The following is a 20,826-nucleotide window of genomic DNA, read 5'->3' as shown; positions in this document are numbered from 1 at the left end:
AACAGCTAACTCTAATATGAGATGAATCAATCAAGATGATTTGACATGATGTCTGGCATTTATTATGTCAAACTATTAAACAAACACAAAACTACAAAAAATTAAGTAACAAAAACTTGTTAAATGTACCCAAAGCTAACCCTTAGCATGAGCATAACATGTAATAACATGAAAGCTTTGTTTGAAGAAAGCTGATTCTAAAAAAAGAAAATTAGAGCTAATTCGTCTTTGAGAGTTTCTGCTGTTTCCGTTTTAGTATTTTGATAGTTGAGAACTGACCGTCATATTTAATAATTCATAGCTGAATAATCAATAAAATTATAATCAATAATCAATCAATAATGAATAATCAATCAAATTATCGTGAAATTATTGGCATCTAGAGATGGCGCGGTACCACTTTTTCGTTTCCAATACCCAAACAGACATTGAAGCAGGCTGCTATGCTAAAGGCTAAACCAAGGCAAAATGCTGTCCTTACCCCAAGAGACAGGTGGTTCCTTTATATGTCTCTTTAATGTTTGTCACATTAACTCAGCGTGTAAGTGGCTACACACACAGTGATTACTGAAAGAAGCCTGGCTCAGCCATTCAAGGAAAGTCATAGTCAAGTCAAAGTTTATTTATGTAGCGCTTTTTACAGCAGGTGTCGTCACAAAGCAGCTTTACAGAAAAATCCGGGTCTGAGCCCCCATGAGCGTCGCCAGTGGCGACAGTGGCAAAGAAAAACTCCCTAAGAGCAAAAGGGAGAAACCTTGAGAGGAACCAAGACTCAAAGGGGAACCCATCCTCCTCTGGACCACACCGGACAGCAAACAGCGCTAGTGTAAAATATTAGAATACAAAACGGGAAAAACAGGCGGAGCAATGGTTAATTAGATAGTTTGAGTTTATGCTGCAGCGTCAGGAGGGTCAGTTCATGAAGGTGAGGTTTGCACAGCTTTGTACAGCGTGAAGCTCCATGGTGGTCAAAACGGTGCAGATCAGCCAATGGAAATGGAGCTCTGGTGACTCTAGCAGCTCTTGTGGCTCCCATGTGGCGACTCAGGCAGACGTCGCTCAGGGGCTCAAATAAAAGAGAGAGAGAGAGAGAGATTGATTAACAGGACAGGTCCGTTTATGGAGAGATATTAGAGAGTAATAGTGCAAACAGCTGATATCAGTAAAATGCTCGTGCATACAGATCAGTTTTGAGTCTAGTTTTAAATGTAGAGGGTGTCTCTGAGTCCCAAACAGAGGTCGGGAGATGATTCCACAATTTTGGGGCTACGTAGGAAAATGCTCGACCACCTGCTGTGGTTTTTCGAATTCTAGGAACCGTGAGCAGGCCGTTAGTCTGTGGGCAGAGCGTATGTGTGGGTTCATATGACTGAATTAATCCACTAAGATACTGCGGGGCCATTTAATGATTTAAGAGAAGGATCTTTTACTCTACACCAAATTTAACAGGTAGCCAGTGTAATGACGACAGGATTGGAGACATATGGTCAAACTTTTTGGTCCTTGTAAGACTCTAGCAGCTGCATTCTGGACCAGTTGGAGCTTATTTAGTAACGTATTTAGTAAAGGGCTTCTGTTGACATGTTTTGTCCTGTGTGTTCGCTGTTATCTGTGGGGTACCAGTGAAATTAACACCTTAGGAAGAATTCCAAGTGGTATGTCAGCCACTACCATTGCCTTCCAATTAAAATACTGGTGTTACAGACTTTGCCATGAGCATTTTCACTGCTGCTTGTCAACTTACACTGCCGACATGTTCCATCTACTGGTTCACATGCACGGGTCACTCAGTAGTTGCTTTGTTGTATCGATATCCTTATTGCTGATAATGATACTGCATTTACGTGCCAGCATCACCCCTGATACTGATACCATATTGATATCAGTGCAACCAGAATAATCGTAGTTCTAGTACTGATGGCAGAGTTGTCATTTTACAAAGTGCACTTGTCTGCTCTGTGTGATGTGTGTGCTTATATGTGTTCTCCTATAGGTAACATGGTCAGCTCCACTGATACCCAACGGAGAGATTGAGCGCTATGAGATCCGCATGCCGGACCCCCGCATCCCTCACACAGACATCGTCGCACTCAACCGCACCGTCACCAGCCTGGTGCCATATACCAACTACAGCATAACCATCCTGGCCTGTTCAGGTGGTGGGGGCTATGTTGGAGGGTGCACTGAGAGCCTGCCCACATCTGTCACTACATTACCCACAATTCCACAGGGGCTAGCATCTCTCTCGGTGGTCGCCATCAGTGAGTCTTTCCTGGCTGTGTCATGGCGGCCGCCGTCCAGGCCAAACGGGCCCAACATAAGGTAATTACAGGCAATCTCATACAGGCATAAAATTGTCAAATTTATACTCAGTGTAGTCAGTCATGACATAATAATTAAAAACATGTGATAATTTGGTATAATAACATTTAATATGCATAGTTTATAATTTGCTAGTTTTTATTTTTAAACATCCTGAGTTTTTCCCTCTTATAACATTTACATGAGAAGTTTTCAGCCTCTATTTATCCTTTAGAATGAAACAAGCTATTTTGTATGAGATTGCTGTATATAAATGACCTTTGTTCTGACTGGCTGCCCTCTACTGGGCCTTGTTCAAAAGTCAGTCTGGGCTGAAACGTGCACTCCTTATCACTTCAGAGCGAAAGGGGAGGCTAAATTGCTGAAACTAAAATTGTGGTTTTGAAAAAATGTGTTAATGATTGTGACATCACAACCATGGTGATTTCCAGACAGGCTGCTTTTGGCAGCATACACCAATCAGGCATAACATTATGACCGCCTCCTTGTTTCTATGCTCATTGTCCATTTTATCAGCTCCACTTACTATATAGGTGCACTTTGTAGTTCTACAGTTACAGACTGTAGTCCATCTGTTTCTCTGATACTTTGTTAGCCCCCTTTTACCCTGTTCTTCAGTGGTCAGGACCCCCATGGACCCTCACAGAGCAGGTACTATTTGGGTGGTGGATCATTCTCAGCACTGCAGTGACACTGACGTGGTGGTGGTGTGTTAGTGTGTGTTGTGCTGGTACGAGTGGATCAGACACAGCAGTGCTGCTGGAGTTTTTAAACACTGTGTCCACTTACTGTCCACTCTATTACCTTGTCAGTCCACCTTGTAGATGTAAAGTCAGAGACGATAGCTCATCTGCTGCTGCACAGTTTGTGTTGGTCATCCTCTAGCCCTTCATCAGTGGTCACAGGATGCTGCCCACAGGACGCTGTTGTCTGGATATTTTTGGTTGGTGGACTATTCTCAGTCCAGCAGTGACACTGAGGTGTTTAAAAACTCCAGCAGCACTGCTGTGTCTGATCCACTCAGACCAGCGCAACACACACTAACACACCACCACCACATCAGTGTTACTGCAGTGCTGAGAATGATCCACCACCCAAATAGCACCTGCTCTGTGAGGGTCCATGGGGGTCCTGACCACTGAACTGCTGACTACTGTAACTGTAGAAGTACAAAGTGCACCTATATAGTAAGTGGAGCTGATAAAATGGACAATGAGTGTAGAAACAAGGAGGTGGTCATAATGTTATGCCTGATTGGTGTATATGGACTGAGAAGTAAACATTGTTTTGAAGTACTAACATTGTTCACACACTACATTAAAATCTTTTCAAACAAGTGTGAGAAATTCAGTTCTGCATCATGAGTCCTAGCTTACTTTGTAGCAGGGCTGCCCAAACTGGCTGGCCTGCAAAGATATTTGATTTGGCCCACTGCAGGGTTGGCCCCCCTTCCCTCAGCCAATGAGAGAACATGTATTTGTTTTTAAGCCTCTTATTTTCTCTTATTAAATATTAGTACTTTTAGCAGCCAGCAGCTACGACCTAATAGAGCATAGCGAGCAGTGGTACATGGAAAAGAGATGTAGAGACCACCACTGTTAAAGGCAAGAAATCATTCAACTATGTAAAGAATACAGTTTCTCCAGGTGTACCGGCAACACATGAGAACGTCAGGCGAGTTGCCAGCTAGCCGTTTTGCCTTTTTGGCCCACGACAAATACTTTGGCTCCAACAAATGTTTGGGCACCCCTACTTTATAGAAACTGTTTGCCCTGCTTTTCAAAGATGGTAAAGAGTGACCGTAAACAATCACTGTGGTACGAACATTCCCCAAACTTTGTGTAATCCCTTGGGCCTGCGCCAGTAACATAACTTCTATATGATTTGTAAATCATCTGCTGGATAGCAATCCTTGGCTGCAATGCATCCTAACAATTTTTCACTGTGTTGGTCTGTTTTTGAGCTGATTAGGAGGTAAATAAAGCTCTGCGTTCGTGTCTGACAATTAATATTCATGACTCCCTTTTCCCGCCGCTGCCTTGTTTGTTGAACTAGGCTTATGAAGAGCACATTAAGCCTAGCTCTTGTGATTACGGGCAGAATTACCATTACTGTTGAGAGAGAACGAGAAAAACACAAGCCCAGCTGAAAAGCGGCACGGCTGGAACAGCAGGAGGATTGTGTGAGTGGAGCTGAGATTTATCGGGCCGTTTCCGCTGCCCTCAGGTACGAGCTGCTGAGACGGAAAACCCAGCAGCCCCTGGCCTCCCGTCCCCCCGAAGATTTCAATCGCTGGTACCGTGTTTACGCAGGAGACAAATTGTTCCACGAAGATAAAGGCCTTAGCAGGTGAGATTACCAAAATTAGCTTTAATGCAAACGTTGCCGGTGTGTACAAAACTGGTTTCGCGCACCGATGCCATCTTTTTAATACTGCTCAAAGATACATTAAGCAAATATCCCAAAGAATTAAATCGTTTTTCCTCTAATCTTTTGCTGGCACTCCTCACGTGTGCGTGTTTGTGTGAGTGTGTGTTTGTGTGAGTGTGTGTTTGTGTGAGTGTGTGTGTGTGTGTGTGTGTGTGTGTGTGTGTGTGTGTGTGTGTGTTACTCACTCAAAGACCCCAGTGTGTCCACCTCCTCTTTACATCAGCTTCTGCTGTTTGGGACTAAACACTAAAAGTTTGTTCCCGTGTTTCTGCAGGATTATCTCCTGAAGTGAAAACGAGTAGAAGCCAATTTGTTTCATGCAAAAAACATTATTGTATCTTTTCCTCTCCAGCTGCTGTTCATTATGTGTCTTTTTTGATTTGTATCGTTCCTTTATTCAGTATGATTTACATTGTTTATGAAAATTGATTGTTTGTTCCAAGACTTTTAATCTTGATTGACTGTTTTGCTTTCAAAGCAGATCCTGTAAACTGCATTTGGACAGTTTCTAGTTGGAAACTGGAATTAAAAACAAAAACTTTTATCATCTGTAAATGTGCCTACTCATCCTACAGTGGTACCGCGGCGCTCTCTTAAATGAGATTTTCAGATTTTCAGGTTTGTAGTCCAGGAAAACCCCTTATAATGATGTATATTGAAGGTGGGAGGAAATTTTTCGTTTTTTCTGTCAGCTGCAGAGGGAAGGCAGACGGATAATGGAGCTGCATTTCAGATGTATAACTCCCAGGCCGGTATTCCTTGGCCACACCACTCCCCTTTTCAGTGGACATAAAATTTTTCTTTTCGTTTCACTATTAAAGTCACAACTCATCGTTTATTAATAATCATACAAATATAAGGTGATGTGGTACCACAACCACCCAACCCCCCTCCAAGCAGCAACACCAAATTCTGTGTATGGGGTTTAACCTTACTTGGTGAGTTTGGAGACAGAAATCAGCTCTCAATATACTGTAAAAATTGAGACCCGGTTTCCTTGAATGGTTTTGTACTATTTTTAAGATTTGCTGCGAGTCTTTCCAAGTTGCATTGATCTGTAAGAAGGTTAAGCCGATGCTTCTTGGTTCTGTTCTTCCAGTTTAGCAACATAACTTTTTTGGCAATGGTAAGTGATGATAGTATAAAGGATTTGAGGTGATTGGGTGCTGAAAGTGAGGACAGGTCATTAAGTAGCGCTACAATGGGATGTAAAGGGATGACAAGGCCCAAAATCTCTGATAGCCTGTCCATGACCTCTGACCAAAACTGCTGGGTTGGGGGACAAATCCAGAAAGCATGATAATAACGGTCTGTTAAAGCTGGACAATGTTGGCGTTTATCACTGAGGCTGAATCCCATACGGTGTAGTTTAGAGGCTGTAATATATGTTCTGTGAAGGGTTTTATACTGAATTAGCTGGAGCTTTGAATCTCTGGTCATAGAGAAGATGTTACTGCATATATTTCGCCAGGTGAGATTACGTTTCTTTTTTTTAAATCATTAGAATGGGTTTGTCAAACAACAGAAATATGTCCTCATATAAGCAATACAATAAGCTAATAACTACGGTTGCCAGGGTAGCTGGCTTTCTAGATATCTTACCTCAGTTTGGTTTCTTTTCTCTGGCTGAACATGTTTTCCTTTTGCACTGAATAAAGCCAGAATCTCTTTATGATTCTGTTCAGCAAATGATGAAAGAGTTACACTAATGCTAGTCTGGATACATGTATTAGATTATGGATCAGTGACTAGGCTGTCAGTCAGGATTGGTTGACACCACAGGGATTCCCAGTGGTTGTATTCTGTCTTTGTGTAATGCCTATTGTGTATTGCAGTACGAGAACATTGATGAACGTAAACATAAACCTGTATAAAATTTTACTTCTGTCTGTCTGATGAGACCATAGGGGTCCAGTGCTGTGCTAGAGAATGTGGCATGACAAGACAAAACAACATTAAACTCTAGTCTGAGCTCTGAACTCCCCTGTAGTAACATGGAGTATCTCTATATTAAGAATTGTAGTGTGTCCTAATGTCCTTATTGTTGCTTCACATTCTATATTTGACTACTTTTTCAGGTACACGTGGTATGAATACCAGCTGTTGGTGCACAATGATGTGGGCTATGCTTCAGGAGAACCAGCCTTCGGGGTCACTCTAGCCGGACCACCCCACACTCCTGCTAATGTGTCTGCCCTCGTCCTCAACCACACTGCTATTCTTGTAAACTGGACCACACCCAGTAAGGCTCCAAAATCAGTTAGGCTTTTGTATTTGGACTTCTTTATTAATACAGTACAGAATTATGGCGAAGTCAGAGAGTCAGACACAACCCTTCATTTATTTAATTTCAAAACAGCCAGTAAACACCAAATATTCACTTTTCATGAGACACTCCTGTGGAGATTAGATATAAAATAATCCACTTGCACAAGGAAGAGGACAAAGTATAATAAGTGAGAAAAGCTTCCAAAACTGGAGCTCTGAATGATATAAAAAGGAAGATGTAATAAAAGCAAAGTGTAGAGACTCTAAATACTGATTAAATTATATTGTATTCGGTTTTTGAAGCTTCTGTGTAATTTTCTTTTAAATACCCCGATCAGGCATAACATTATGACCACCTCCTTGTTTCTACGCTCCACTTACTGTATAGGTGCACTTTGTAGTTCTACAGTTACAGACTGTAGTCCATCTGTTTCTCTGATACTTTGTTAGCCCCCGTTTACCCTGTTCTTCAGTGGTCAGGACCCTCATGGACCCTCACAGAGCAGGTACTATTTGGGTGGTGGATCATTCTCAGCACTGCAGTAACACTGACATGGTGGTGGTGTGTTAGTGTGTGTTGTGCTGGTCTGAGTGGATCAGACACAGCAGTGCTGCTGGAGTTTTTAAACACCTCAGTGTCACTGCTGGACTGAGAATAGTCCACCAACCAAAAATATCCAGCCAACAGCGTCCTGTGGGCAGCGTCCTGTGACCACTGATGAAGGACTAGAGGATGACCAACACAAACTGTGCAGCAGCAGATGAGCTATCGTCTCTGACTTTACATCTACAAGGTGGACTGACAAGGTAGGAGTGTCTAATAGAGTGGACAGAGAGTGGACACAGTGTTTAAAAACTCCAGCAGCACTGCTGTGTCTGATCCACTCATACCAGCACAACACACACTAACACACCACCACCACGTCAGTGTTACTGCAGTGCTGAGAATGATCCACCACCCAAATAGTACCTGCTCTGTGAGGGTCCATGGGGGTCCTGACCACTGAAGAACAGGGTAAAAGTGGGCTAACAAAGTATCAGAGAAACAGATGGACTACAGTCTGTAACTGTAGAACTACAAAGTGCACCTATACAGTAAGTGGAGCTGATAAAATGGACAATGAGTGTAGAAACGAGGAGGTGGTCAGAATGTTATGTCTGATCAGAGTGCATGTTTTCTGTTCCTGATGCTGATAAATGAACTTAATGAATGTTTTAACTGGAAATTAAATAAATGAAAGGGTGGTCTCATTTATGCAGTCTGTAAATTGACCTTACCAAACAAAACACCCAACAAAACAAACAAAAAAAAAGTGACTCAAAACTCCAACCAAGATTCATTAGACTGAACTACTGACGTTCTGTACTCACAGCGGTTGCTATGCACTTTTGGGCGGAGCACGAGTATTTGCATATAAGAGTATAAGAGTATTTGGTTTAATGTAATGCTTAAGACTAAGCACAGTCTTTACTTTAGTTAGTCCCCAGTTCAGACTTTTGTGGTTGATTCTTTGTAGAATCTATTAGAATTGTTCTCATTTTATGTTTCTCTCTCTCCTAACCATCCCTCCGTCCTCAGCTCTGCAGGACCTACAGGGGAAGGCAGAGCTCTATTTTCTCACAGTCAATTCCACCCAGGAAAGCCAGACGCTCCGTCTTGACCCTTCAGTGACCTCCATCGTGATCTCTGACCTGCAGCCCAGCACTGAGTACACACTCTCTCTGACCGTGTCTAATGGAGCTCACAGTATCACCAGCCCAGAGGTGACATGCACCACTACCGACGGTGGTGAGTTAAAAGTCATTTACTTCCTAACCTGCCTTTCTGTAGTTTCAGCTTGCCTGACAGCCGTCCAGACTTTGTGGAATTTTGAGCTCTTTGATTTTTTTTCATCACAGCTTTACATAATGTGTTTAATTTATACTGATGAACCCTTTAAGGACCGGGACATTCTTAAAGGAGAAGAGCCGGGTACTTTCCTTATACAGTAACGCTCTAGGTGTGGACGCAAATACAGTTTACATTGAGTAAATGTAAATATTAACAATGAAAAATGAACCACAATCAACAAATCAAGCTTGAAATATCTAAAACGAGGACACAACGTTTGATTAGCCAGGTTTCCATCCAGCTGTGGAATTAAATTCAGATAAATAATTTAAATGTTGCAAAAAATGACACAGATAAGGCTGCATTTCCGTCAGCTCTGTACCAGACAACAAGCTATCCATGTCACATCTGTGAAAACATCTGGAGTGAGTTCACTTTAATGTTTCTCAGTTTCTCTTTGCAGTTTTGTTTCATTTTGTGGGTTTAGGCTATTTTTCTTTGTAAGAGCGTGGAGGTAGAATGCAGTGGCAAACATAACTGCTCAGAAAATTTCAGTATTTATTCGGCAGCTATCATCACACAATCATCACACAATATGCATCCTCAAGTCAGCATATAAACTGTTATGTGAAGTTTGCCGATTTTACTCAGTATTTGCTGTTTCCATCCAGTTTATTTATTCAATATGGCAAAATACGTTAATGGAGACGTAGCTACTGATGCAAAGCACTGTTATTATCACTGTTACTATAATTTGAGTGCTAATGGCTCCCCTTTGTGGCAAATCTTCAGCCTGCTGAATGTGAATGAGTAAGTGAGAATGTGAGTGAGTTACAAGCCAGTTCCATGAGTTGAATTTAATGTATTGGAAATATATAAAACATAAATTGTGGTCTATGCATACTTTTGGCACATTTTATATTTTGTTTCTTTTTTCAGTATATTAAATTAAAAATTGTGTATGAAAATTTGCAGAAAAGTGACATATTTACATCTCTAGGGTGTTACCAGGGATGGTTAAACCTTTTGCATATAATAATAATAATAATAATAATAATAATAATTTTTATTTATATAGCACTTTTTATGCCAGTGGCAGCTCATAGCGCTTTACAGACAGGTGATAAAACATACAAGAAATCATGAGTATTTATTTAGAATCAAAAGAAAATGAAACAGATCAAATTAGAAGATAAAAACCACGAGACATTCAGTTTTAATTAAATGCTAATTTAAAGAGATCCGTTTTTAGATGCTTCTTAAAAGTGAGCTCTGAGCTTGACTGTCTAATAAAAGGTGAACTGAGCTCCACAGTTTAGAAGCAGAATAACTGAAAGAGTCTCTCCATGTTTTCTGTATTTTACTGAGGGTGTTTGTAGAAGGTCAGTAGCTGCAGATCTTGGGTTCCATGCTGGAACATAAACAGACAGACACTTTGTGATGTAAGCGGTGCTTTAAGGTCATTTAGAGTCTTAAAGACTAGAGCAGAGCTTTAAAGTCTATCCTGATTGATTCAGGCAGCCAGAGCAGCTCTTTTAAAGCAGGACTGATCTGATCTCTCTGTGTTTTTGTTTGGATGCTGCTGCGTTTTGTACGAGTTGTAAAGGATGTATAGTTTTCTTAAGGTGTCCAGTAAGAAGATCATTACAGTGATCAACTCTGCTGTAACAAATGCATGAACAAGTTTCTCTGCGTCGCTCTGAGAGAGAAAAGGCAGCTCTTTAGTGATGTTTCTCAAATGATAAGCTGCTTTAGTGACCGTGTTTACATGCAGACAAAACAGAGCTCAGAGTCTGAGATCACACCCAGGCTTCGTACTGCAGGTTTGGTATACGAAGCTAAAGTTTCTCATAAATCATTTTTCTCTGAGTTTCTGTATCAACAATCAGTATTTCAGTTTTTTCATGACTTAATTGTAGAAAATTTTGCGACATCCACTGAGAAATATCTGACACAGCTGGTCAGTCTGTCTACAGAGTCTTGATCTTCTGACTGTGTATAACTCATTTTGACAGCAGTTTGCGTTGTTCTGATTGGACACTCTTGTCTTCCACTGCCTGTTAGAAACATTAGCTTCAGAAACTGAACCTCAGAAGCTCAATTCAGAATCTGTACTGACTCATCAGCTAAGACTAAATGGGAATGATCTAAAGCAGAGTTTAGTGCAGACATCACTTTAAGGCCCGCTTCAGTCAGAGGAGTCCTAACAGAGACTGAGTATTAAAGTGACAGTAAGTTTATCTGTGTGAGTTGAAGGCAGTTGGGCTGCAGATTGTATTGGCTAATTATGGTCCTGCTGTCAGTGCTTTAAACGTTTTCCTGTGATTTCCATCAGTCTGCCGTCTTCACATCACTTCACTCGGCCCTGTTCACGGAGATAAAGGTGGCTGAGGCAGAGGGCCGGATTGATTAAATATTTGCTCTCCGTACTCTGGAGGCGGACAGAGAAAATTTGCGTTTTTCCAAAATTTTTTGATATCCTGACCTCTGCACTGTGATCAATAGTCATTAAGTTGTCTCGCTCGCAGCAAAAGTACTGATTCACCGATACCATAGGTATCAGATTAATCTCTCTCTCTCTCGCTGTCTCTCTCTCTCTCTCTCTCTCTCTCTCTCACATGCCTGTGTACACAGAAGCACACATACAAGCACAAACTGTCAAAGGACTGGAAACTTTAATGGTCAATACTCGTTTTTTTTAAAAAAAAGGTTAAATGTATGTAAATAAACTGTACATATACCGTACTTCAACACTGAATTACAGAAATGGAAAGTAAATAAACAAAAAACAAATGATCGCTTTTGTTTTACAGACATTTGTGTCTATATTAATGGTTGTTACTGTTATTATTATGGTAAAATACTGTATGTCAGAATAACTTGTTGAACTAGAAAAGCTGTAAAAAGTAAAAAGCAGTATTTGTAAGATCTAACTGGCTTTTCACTGCAACTTTTCCCTGGCCTAATCCTATCCACATAATAAAAAGCACATTAAAAACATTAGAAAATCATTACCTTCCAAATAAAAGTTACGGGCCGTTTAGCTAAGCGCCTTTGCGGGTAATTTCATTATTTTACAGCTTAAAGGGCGGCGAGCTTTAACAACTGCGATTGAACTTACAGATCATATTAAGGTGGTGGGTAATGTGTATGTTAAGAGAGTCCTAATTAAGAAGTGGGACAGGATGGTCTGTGTGGTCTTGCGTTGATGGTACGAGGGTGGAAATGATATGAAGAGAGAGGCAGAGGGAGCGAGTGCTTACATTAGCTGCTTTACAGCGTGGCTTATTGCTGCTCTTGGTCTGTTGCCCTTCTCTGTGATAAGCGTACTTTATAATCACAGTGATGACCCTGTTCTTTATTGATACTGTAGTACTATAATCTGCGTGTGTGATTTATAGACGGCTTATGCTCCACCGCGAAAAGAATGGTTCCCAAACAGGGCCGGGATGGGTCTTGTTTTTAAACTGGCTACGTGATGCAGACCACGCCACCCTTAACTCCAAACACACACACACACACACACACACACACACACACAGAGAGCATTGCCTTTGGACAGAACAACTATTTATAAAATCTACTCATTTTCACCTTCATAATTTCTTACTTTGACTTTTACTGACATAACCAAGTTGGCTAGAGAGTAATAAAATAAAAACTGGCAAAAATTTCATCGTAAATATGACATCTTTTACATATGCTCCTCCCACAGAACACACTACCTCATTTTACTCTCTCCACTCACTCTGTATATATGTATATTATATTTTTTTATTCGCATATCTAATTTTTTTAACCACTATATACCGTCCTTCTGCACTGTATATGTAAACAATACTGTACTTTGCACTCCTGGTTAGATGCTAACTGCATTTCATTGGCTCTGTACCTGAACTCTGTACAATGACAATGAAGTTGAATCTAATCTAGTCTAATCTAATAATAATGACAGTCCTCTATATGCTATAAACTAACGCTAGCTGTGTAAGTTAGGCATTTCTCACTTCCCACCTACTCAGATATGTCCTCATCCTCCTTATGTAGCTTTTTATTGTTGTCTTTTTAGCGTCAACTTTGTTTTTTTGGTTCTTGCTGCTGATGTCCATCTTCACATGATTCATAGATTTGCATCAATAATGCAAACAAAAAATAATAATAATTAAAAAACATAAAAAACAAAACAAAAAACAATAGTGAACTCTGTAGAGCACTGTCTGTTGTGTCAGCCAGCACCAGATTCACGTTGCGCTGATTTTATACGCAAATCTGTTGATGTTAGATTCTTTTTATTATTTCTGTTCCACCTTAAAAGGTGCAGCGGTTACATGCTAGCACCCTTGCAGGCGTCTGAATGTAACTGCTACACCATTTAAGGTGAGAATAAGAAGCTTCAGCTTCATCTAAAACTCAGATACAATCAGCAGAACAGGGCTGTATAAACTTGAGGTTGGTTTTACCCCTAAATTACTGCAGAGATACACCTGGATGCAACGTTTTATAGTTTGTCTGACCGCTGCTGTGCTTTGTATAGCTCACAGTAACAAGCCCAGAAGGCTCCCGACTCACTGAATTCTCTCAGCTCTCCCGATGACCCACTCCGCCATTGTTTCTGAAGCACTGTAGTGAAAACAACATAACACGGTAGCACAAAGTAGGGCCTGACCAAAACTTCTTGGTGTGGAGAAACTCCAGTGGCCTGCACAGAGCCCTGACCTCAGCCCCACTGAATACCTTTGGGATGAACTAGAATGCTGATTGTGAGTCAGGCCTTCTCGCCCAACACCAGTGCCTGACCTCACAGATGATTTTTGACTGAACACTCACACTTCAAAAAATCTTGTGGAACGCCTTCCCAGAATATGATGTCATAGCCACAAAGGGGTGGCCAACTCCAAGTTAGTCCCCATGGTTTTGGAATGGGATGTCCAACAAGCTCATGTGGATGTGATGTGTAGGTGTCCACATACTTTTGGCCATATAGTGTAACAGTGCATTGAAACAACTTGACACAGGTTCCCTCAATGGCTTTCATGGCAACATGAGTGTTCCTTATGAGTGACCATGAATTTGTTGGGATGAACAGTTGTTCCATAATTCGCACTGAAAGAGAGGTTTCTCAATCTGTTGTTTTGCCCCACAAGTCACATGCATTTTTCCTTTCTCCACATACTGAATACATCACGCTTTAACCACTGTTAATGATTACCTACAGTCACTGAAAAGCACATTAGACTGGCAAATGAATCTATTAGCATAATATACACTCATTATTTTGCAGTTACCCTCCCATTACTTTGAACACTCCCACAGGACACCCAAAATTACATATTAATTAATGTGCGCTCTTTAAAAACGTCCCTCATTGAAGAGCAGTGAAATACGTTAAAAGCCACTGTAGAGCTTTTCCTGCATTTGCCGTCCCATCTTGAGTCTGTTCAAACATCCACGAATCTTTAAGGAGCGCCTCCAGAAGACTACCTTTTTGTTGTGACATCAAAAAGTTGTCATGAAATGTGATTTTTCTGATCTTGGCCCCGTTAACACGTGTCTGCCTACCCGTCTGCTGAATATTTGGCTGAATAGTTTTTCAGGGCCTTCAGAGGTGGAAGAATCACAGTAATGTCCTTTTTCCTGTTTGAATGTGAGAGAGATTCGGTGACAGGACCTCCAGACAATGTTGGTTTTATTCCCATGTCAACCTGTGACTGGTTCAAAGCTGCTGCTTGGGTATTTGATCTCTCTCCCATCACTAGTCTTTTCTTTGTGTCTTTTACAGAGTTCTTTTACAAAGTTCACTCACCTGAGAAAACCTTGTTCCCTTAGCGGTGAAGCATTTATAATGGAGAGAATGAGTCTCAGTGCCAGAGTGATTCAGGATGAAGGTTGTTAATTATAGTCAGCCTTGTCTAACCTACACTATTAGCGAAAAAGGTTCTGTGACTTCTATGTAAAAATAGCCAAAACCTTATTTTTTTAACATTACATCGCTGTTGTCAGAGCAAAACCTCGTATCTCCAAAATTATTACTTTGTAGGAGAAGGAAAAAACCTACTTTACTTTTAATGTAAGTCAATGGAACCAGACTTTTTTCCAAGCAATGTTTGGCCATTTCTTTTAGTCCATTCATCATGAAATTTGCACACAATGTAAAGGGTAACAGGTGTTTTCAAATTACGTCAAAAACTGAAAAACGTCACAAATGGAGATACAAGCTTTTCTTCTGACAGCGGTGACATGCGGCAGGTTCTAAATCATGGAGTTGATACACAATAGTAATAATAAGACTAAAGATATAATAATAATAATTGACCAGCCTTGTGGAGGCAACTGTAGCATAATCAGAATGACACACATAAAATAATTATTTTTGCATGGCAAAGAACCATTTGAGCAATCAAACAGGTCTTTGAGGTTGACATTGAATAATAACGTTGTTCTGTGATATGCGACCAATGTTGAGATGAAGCCACGCAAACATTGGCACGGTGACAGCATTAGCAGCAAAGGGCTTGAGTGGTTTTATCATTTATTTAATTTGGGTAAAGTCAGGAGGTGCTCCGTGCTCTTTTATTTTTAGTTGTGTAAAACTGAGTTCATGGACAACAATGAAGCGTTCGGCATCCATGACCCCAAAAAAAATCAATATTTGGTGTATTTTACCACCAGGGTCGATGGCAAAAGTTGGGAAAATGAAACTCTTGACAGAATGTTGTCGTACAGCTACGGTCTGTGAAACTGATGACAAATTTCCTGTTGTGGCTCATTGAAAACAGTGGAACATCTGGTTTGCTGTTGTCTGTCTACTGCCAATATGTAGACGCAGCATACGGAACCCTTAAAGAACCGTTTTTACTGTACAAATAGAGTCACTGGCTTTGTCCCCTTTATTATTATTTTGAAGTGTCGTCAAATCAATTCCTCTTGGTGACCGTATGGAAAGTGTTGCTTTAGAACATCCTCTGCTTGGGTCTGTAGGATTTTGAATGGCTTGTTCAGGATTCTGGTAGCATCCATCCAACTTGTAGCTGGTTGTCGTCTTTCGCTTTCACCTTGTGTTCCAAGCATAACGGTCTTTTCAAATTAATTGTCTCTTCTCAGAATATGTCCAAAATAAGTTCAGTTATCTGGGCTTTGAGTGAGACGTGAGGCTTGATTTGGTCGAAGACCCATTAGTTTTCTTTGCTGTCCAAGGTTCTCTCAGAGGTCTTCACCAACACCAGAGTTCAAAGGCATCAGTGTTTGTCCTGTCTTACTTTGTTTATTGTCCAGCTTTCACATCCATAAAGAACCATAAACACCATACATAGTCTGGACAGTTCTCATCTTCTTTGTTGAGACAAATTGTTTCATTTAAAGATCTTTTCAAGCTCCTTGTTCTTTGTTCCACCGGTTGCCAATCTGTGACATTGTTTTTGAGTGGTGGTCCCCTTTAATTCATTAAAATCTGCCAAGTAATTTGGCGCTTGCGTATTCACACTGGACATAGTAAAACAGATCAGCATGTAGAAGCTTTTTGTGTGCGGCCATGTTTTCTATCACTGTATAAAAGAATTATTATTCTGCCTTTTTTGTTTAATGTGCTGCAAGAAATCATATTATTAATGGAGACGAATTAAAAGGCAGAAATAGCTCTATTTTGCCTCAGCATTAAAGGGTTAGCCAAGAGCAAAGCAACCCAGTTTGGCAGAGAGAGAAACAGGAGTTAGTGTGAATTGGGGGGGTGTACTTGAGAAAAAGTGAGAGAGAGAGAGAGAGGGGGGGGGGGCGCATGGAGGTGGTTTGTAGGATGGTGTGAATCTCCAGTGTAGGCAGCAGAGAGAATCCCCCAGACTGGCCCAGTTAACCCCCTCTGCCCCCTGGTGCTGCGCTCCAATCCCACTGCGCTCCATCAGGACTGATTCAATTTGCCCACAAACTGTCTGCAGGGACCCCCTCCCCATCCCACCCCCCAAACACACACACACACACACACACACACACACACACACACACACACAGTACACAGAGAGAGAGATGCAGCCAGCATTCTTTGCTTCTGCTAGTTTTCTTCCACAGCACTATAAACAGCTGCAAACCTCACTAACACAATGATCAACGGACGGCACAGCAATGCAGATAAATAATATAAACCACTGTTGTCGGAATAAAAACTCCAAAATAATACAAGAGAAGGAAAAACCTACTGTACTTTTATAAATATAAAATAATACATTTGCATAATAAGGGGAAAGTCAAAGGAAAATAAGTAAAAAAAAAACAGGAAATTCTGAAACTAATTAGAGACTTCTAACAACTGTGCAGAACCTGGTCAACCTCAAAACTGCCCCATCAGATAAACAGCACTTAAAGCTTTCATCTCTGAGAGAGAGGAGAAAATCAAGCTGCTTCAGATCTGAAAACATCCACAGGTGTTTCTGTCCATCCTTCCACTGTGAGAAGACGACTCAGCGCTGTGGGTCTGAAAGGATGTGTAGCTGATCAAGAAGAACCTCACTGAGAAAAGGAGACGGACACATCAAACAAAGAAGCTGAACAATGGACTGACCACCCCAGAGTCCAGACCTCAACACCACTGAATGTGTTTGATTACTTCAGAAAATCATTAACCAGCTTCTAAGACTGAACTTTGGAGGTGTGGAAAAAATCCTCGCAGATTTCTTTGAAAAACCGAAAGCTGGCTGTAAAGTCTAAATCACAGAAGTCCAGGAGCTGTCGCTGTGATTTTCTGGATTGTTATCTTGACATAACACGATAAATAACTTATCTCAAGATAACAACTTTGTTGTCCTGAGATCACAAGATAATTAACTCGTTATCTCAAGATAACAATACAGATAATTATAACTACCTCATGGCCTCTTTGGACGTCTGTACTAAATACTGAAAATCCTTTATTATCTTTGATTTAATTATCTTTGGTTGTCTTTTGAGACGTCTGTGTAATTTTCTGTTAAATATGTTTTTGCCCCCCCCCCTCCCAACCCCCCACAGTATGTGTGTAACATACTTATTGGCCATTTTGACTGGAAATTAAAACGTGAATGGTGGTCTCTGACATTTGCACAGGACCGTAAGTGTTGTTATAGAAATTCACTTACAAGGCTGTTGCTGAGGCCGCTGCCTCAGATATGAGCTTTTACATTTATTTGTATGATTTTTCTGTTTTTCATTGTTTTACTTATCAAATTTTATTCATTGCAGCCGCAGTTTACACACGTTATACGTTTTTATCAGACGCAGAAGGAAAAACACGGCTGCCTCTTTCCCTCGCTTTTCTTCCACAAGCACACAGCTGAATGGTTTTCCTCCATCGCTCGCTGTGACAGACAGCAGCTCTGTTGCACTGACATAATGTTGGGCTGGAAAGAAAAGGGCAGAAACATGAAGATTCAGCAGCGAGGCTCCGAAGTGAGCCTGGGGGAGATTGCTGCTCTCACCCTTGCTGTTTCGCTGCTGGGTTTGGCCTCGTACTGCCTGCTCATGTGCCTCCACTGAACATCCAGCCGGCGCAGAGCCGGAGCCGCAGGACTGCTGTGCTGCACAATACAGAGCCCATAACCTCGATCAGGGAGGAGCAGTGTTTCTGAGGCATGCCGTCTGCTTATGTTAAGATGTGGGCGAGAAAGCCAGAGAGAGGTTAAGGAACCAAAGCGAAAGCTAAACTGTGCGAAAAGGGGCTTGTGTAAGGTTAATATGATGTGACGGTGGGAACATTTTAATGCGAGTTTAAAGGGGAATTCCAGCCATTTTTCAAAATGTCTACATAATTCAAATTCACAGCTGTTTGATGCGAAATTGGAGAGAAAGATCGTGACTTGTGTGTTTTATATTTACATTCTTTGAACCTACATGTGTTTCTGAGTCTTATATGTGATGTTGAAAAGGGTAAAATAGTGAAAAAAATGTCTTTGGGTACTATTTTACCTTCTGTACCTACGTGTAACGTACATTGTTAAAATCCAAAAAAGTAGCATTACTAAGCTAGGAGAAAATAAGCATTCTAGAATCCCCCGATCAGCCATAACATTCTGACCACCTCCTTGTTTCTACGCTCATTGTCCATTTTATCAGCTCCACTTACTATATAGGTGCACTTTGTAGTTCTACAGTTACAGACTGTAGTCCATCTGTTTCTCTGATACTTTGTTAGCCCCCTTTTACCCTGTTCTTCAGTGGTCAGGACCCCCATGGACCCTCACAGAGCAGGTACTATTTGGGTGGTGGATCATTCTCAGCACTGTAGTAACACTGACGTGGTGGTGGTGTGTTAGTGTGTGTTGTGCTGGTCTGAGTGGATCAGACACAGCAGTGCAGCTGGAGTTTTTAAACACCTCAGTGTCACTGCTGGACTGAGAATAGTCCACCAATCAAAAATATCCAGCCAACAGCGTCCTGTGGGCAGCGTCCTGTGAGCACTGATGAAGGACTAGAGGATGACCAACACAAACTGTGCAGCAGCAGATGAGCTACTGCAGTGCTGAGAATGATCCACCACCCAAATAGTACCTGCTCTGTGAGGGACCATGGGGGTCCTGACCACTGAAGAACACTCAGTATCAGCAGATACTTGAGAATTATGGATCATTATTGGAAGGAGAAAACATGAATTGAACAGTTAAATATTTATGATTATGACACATGATAGACCAATTCCAGTATTGCTGTTTATTCTAAGACATAATTAGTAGATGATATGTTATGTCTCTTTACCCTAGAGCCTGAAGGGATCTTCCCCCCGGAGATAGTGACCCTCAACAGCACATCAGTACGGGTGTTGTGGGCAGCCCCTCTGGTTCCTAACGGAGCTGTGACGCGGTACTCCATCTATCTGGATGACCAGCTTTACGGCTCCACCGACAACACATCCGGATCACTGGAGCTGGGAGGCCTCCTGCCTTTCACTGTGTATGACATTCAGGTCCGTCCCACTCTCTCACAAGCTAACGTTACACAGCAGCTTCATTTGGCTGGACTGTCTTTCATTCCCCTTGCTGACTAGGTAATATACCCAGGGTGTACGTCAAAAGAGGTTGAAACACCAAGTCATTTGATCCGGTATTTGTCCAGAACAGCTTGTATTCTGCGAAAGAGTAAGTCATGGACTGGTGATAGACACGAAAAAGCACTGTCTCAAACTCTGTTTTCTGGATGCGGGTTGTTAGGTGGAGGTTTGTACGGTGTACGCGTGTGTGAAGGGCAACAGCACCAAGGTGACTACGGTGGAGGACACGCCAGCTGACATTGCAGCACCTCACATCCAGGTGCTCAGCTCCAGGTGAGTTTTAACCCTCTGATGGCTTCCACTTCTGGAGAAGTTCAGTAGAAAAAAAGCAGTTTACACGGTTTTTCACTTACCCCCAAGTTAAACGTGTCAGTATTTTTAATTCATGATTCAAGATGTTGTCCATTAAAAAGATGGAAATTACCTTTTGTTCCCTCAAACAACTCAGTGACCAGTCAAAGTGGACATATCTCCAAAGTCAATTCATACTTAATTCAAAATCTCAAAAAAATATTAAAAAAGAAAAAGTTCTATGGTGTAATGCATTAAAACACTTGTGCCATGTTGCAATACATTATTCTGGTCAAAGCACTTGAAGTAAAATATTAAAATATCTGATTGTTCCTATTCTTATAATAGGCTGTCTTAAACAGGGGTCATGTCATGACAGGTGCTATAACGGCTACCTGGAGGACCTAGCATGTGACATAAGCTGTCATGGTATCGGACATTATGGCATCTGCCACAGCAATTACTAGTATCGGTAATGTGTCACTGATACGTTAATGAACAAAATCTGGCATGACAACTTATAACAGCATATGACATTCACCATGGCATGTTTATGGCCTGCTAATGTCAGTGTAATGTAGCAGGGTTCAGGTGAAGTGGTATGTGGCAATAAGCAGTTTAATTTAATCTGACACCACAGTAGTTTCCCAGTAAACATAGCATACACAGTAAAAGCAGT

At 41.3% G+C, this 20,826-nt stretch overlaps 1 protein-coding gene across 1 annotated transcript in view; it reads left to right on the top strand.

The window, feature by feature from the left end:
* ush2a (Usher syndrome 2A (autosomal recessive, mild)) overlaps positions 1 to 20,826 on the top strand; it is a 399,698-nt gene that overhangs the window by 235,702 nt on the left and 143,170 nt on the right. The window contains exons 41-46 of the mRNA XM_036594065.1: positions 1,994 to 2,322; positions 4,549 to 4,671; positions 6,831 to 6,994; positions 8,600 to 8,809; positions 19,570 to 19,772; positions 20,017 to 20,129. Of these exons, the coding sequence (XP_036449958.1) occupies positions 1,994 to 2,322; positions 4,549 to 4,671; positions 6,831 to 6,994; positions 8,600 to 8,809; positions 19,570 to 19,772; positions 20,017 to 20,129 (1,142 nt within the window). The remainder of the gene's footprint in view (positions 1 to 1,993; positions 2,323 to 4,548; positions 4,672 to 6,830; positions 6,995 to 8,599; positions 8,810 to 19,569; positions 19,773 to 20,016; positions 20,130 to 20,826) is intronic.

Source organism: Colossoma macropomum, unplaced genomic scaffold (genome assembly GCF_904425465.1).
Source record: "Colossoma macropomum unplaced genomic scaffold, Colossoma_macropomum, whole genome shotgun sequence".
Classification (NCBI taxonomy): domain Eukaryota; kingdom Metazoa; phylum Chordata; class Actinopteri; order Characiformes; family Serrasalmidae; genus Colossoma; species Colossoma macropomum.
This window is presented reverse-complemented; position numbering and strand designations above follow the sequence as displayed.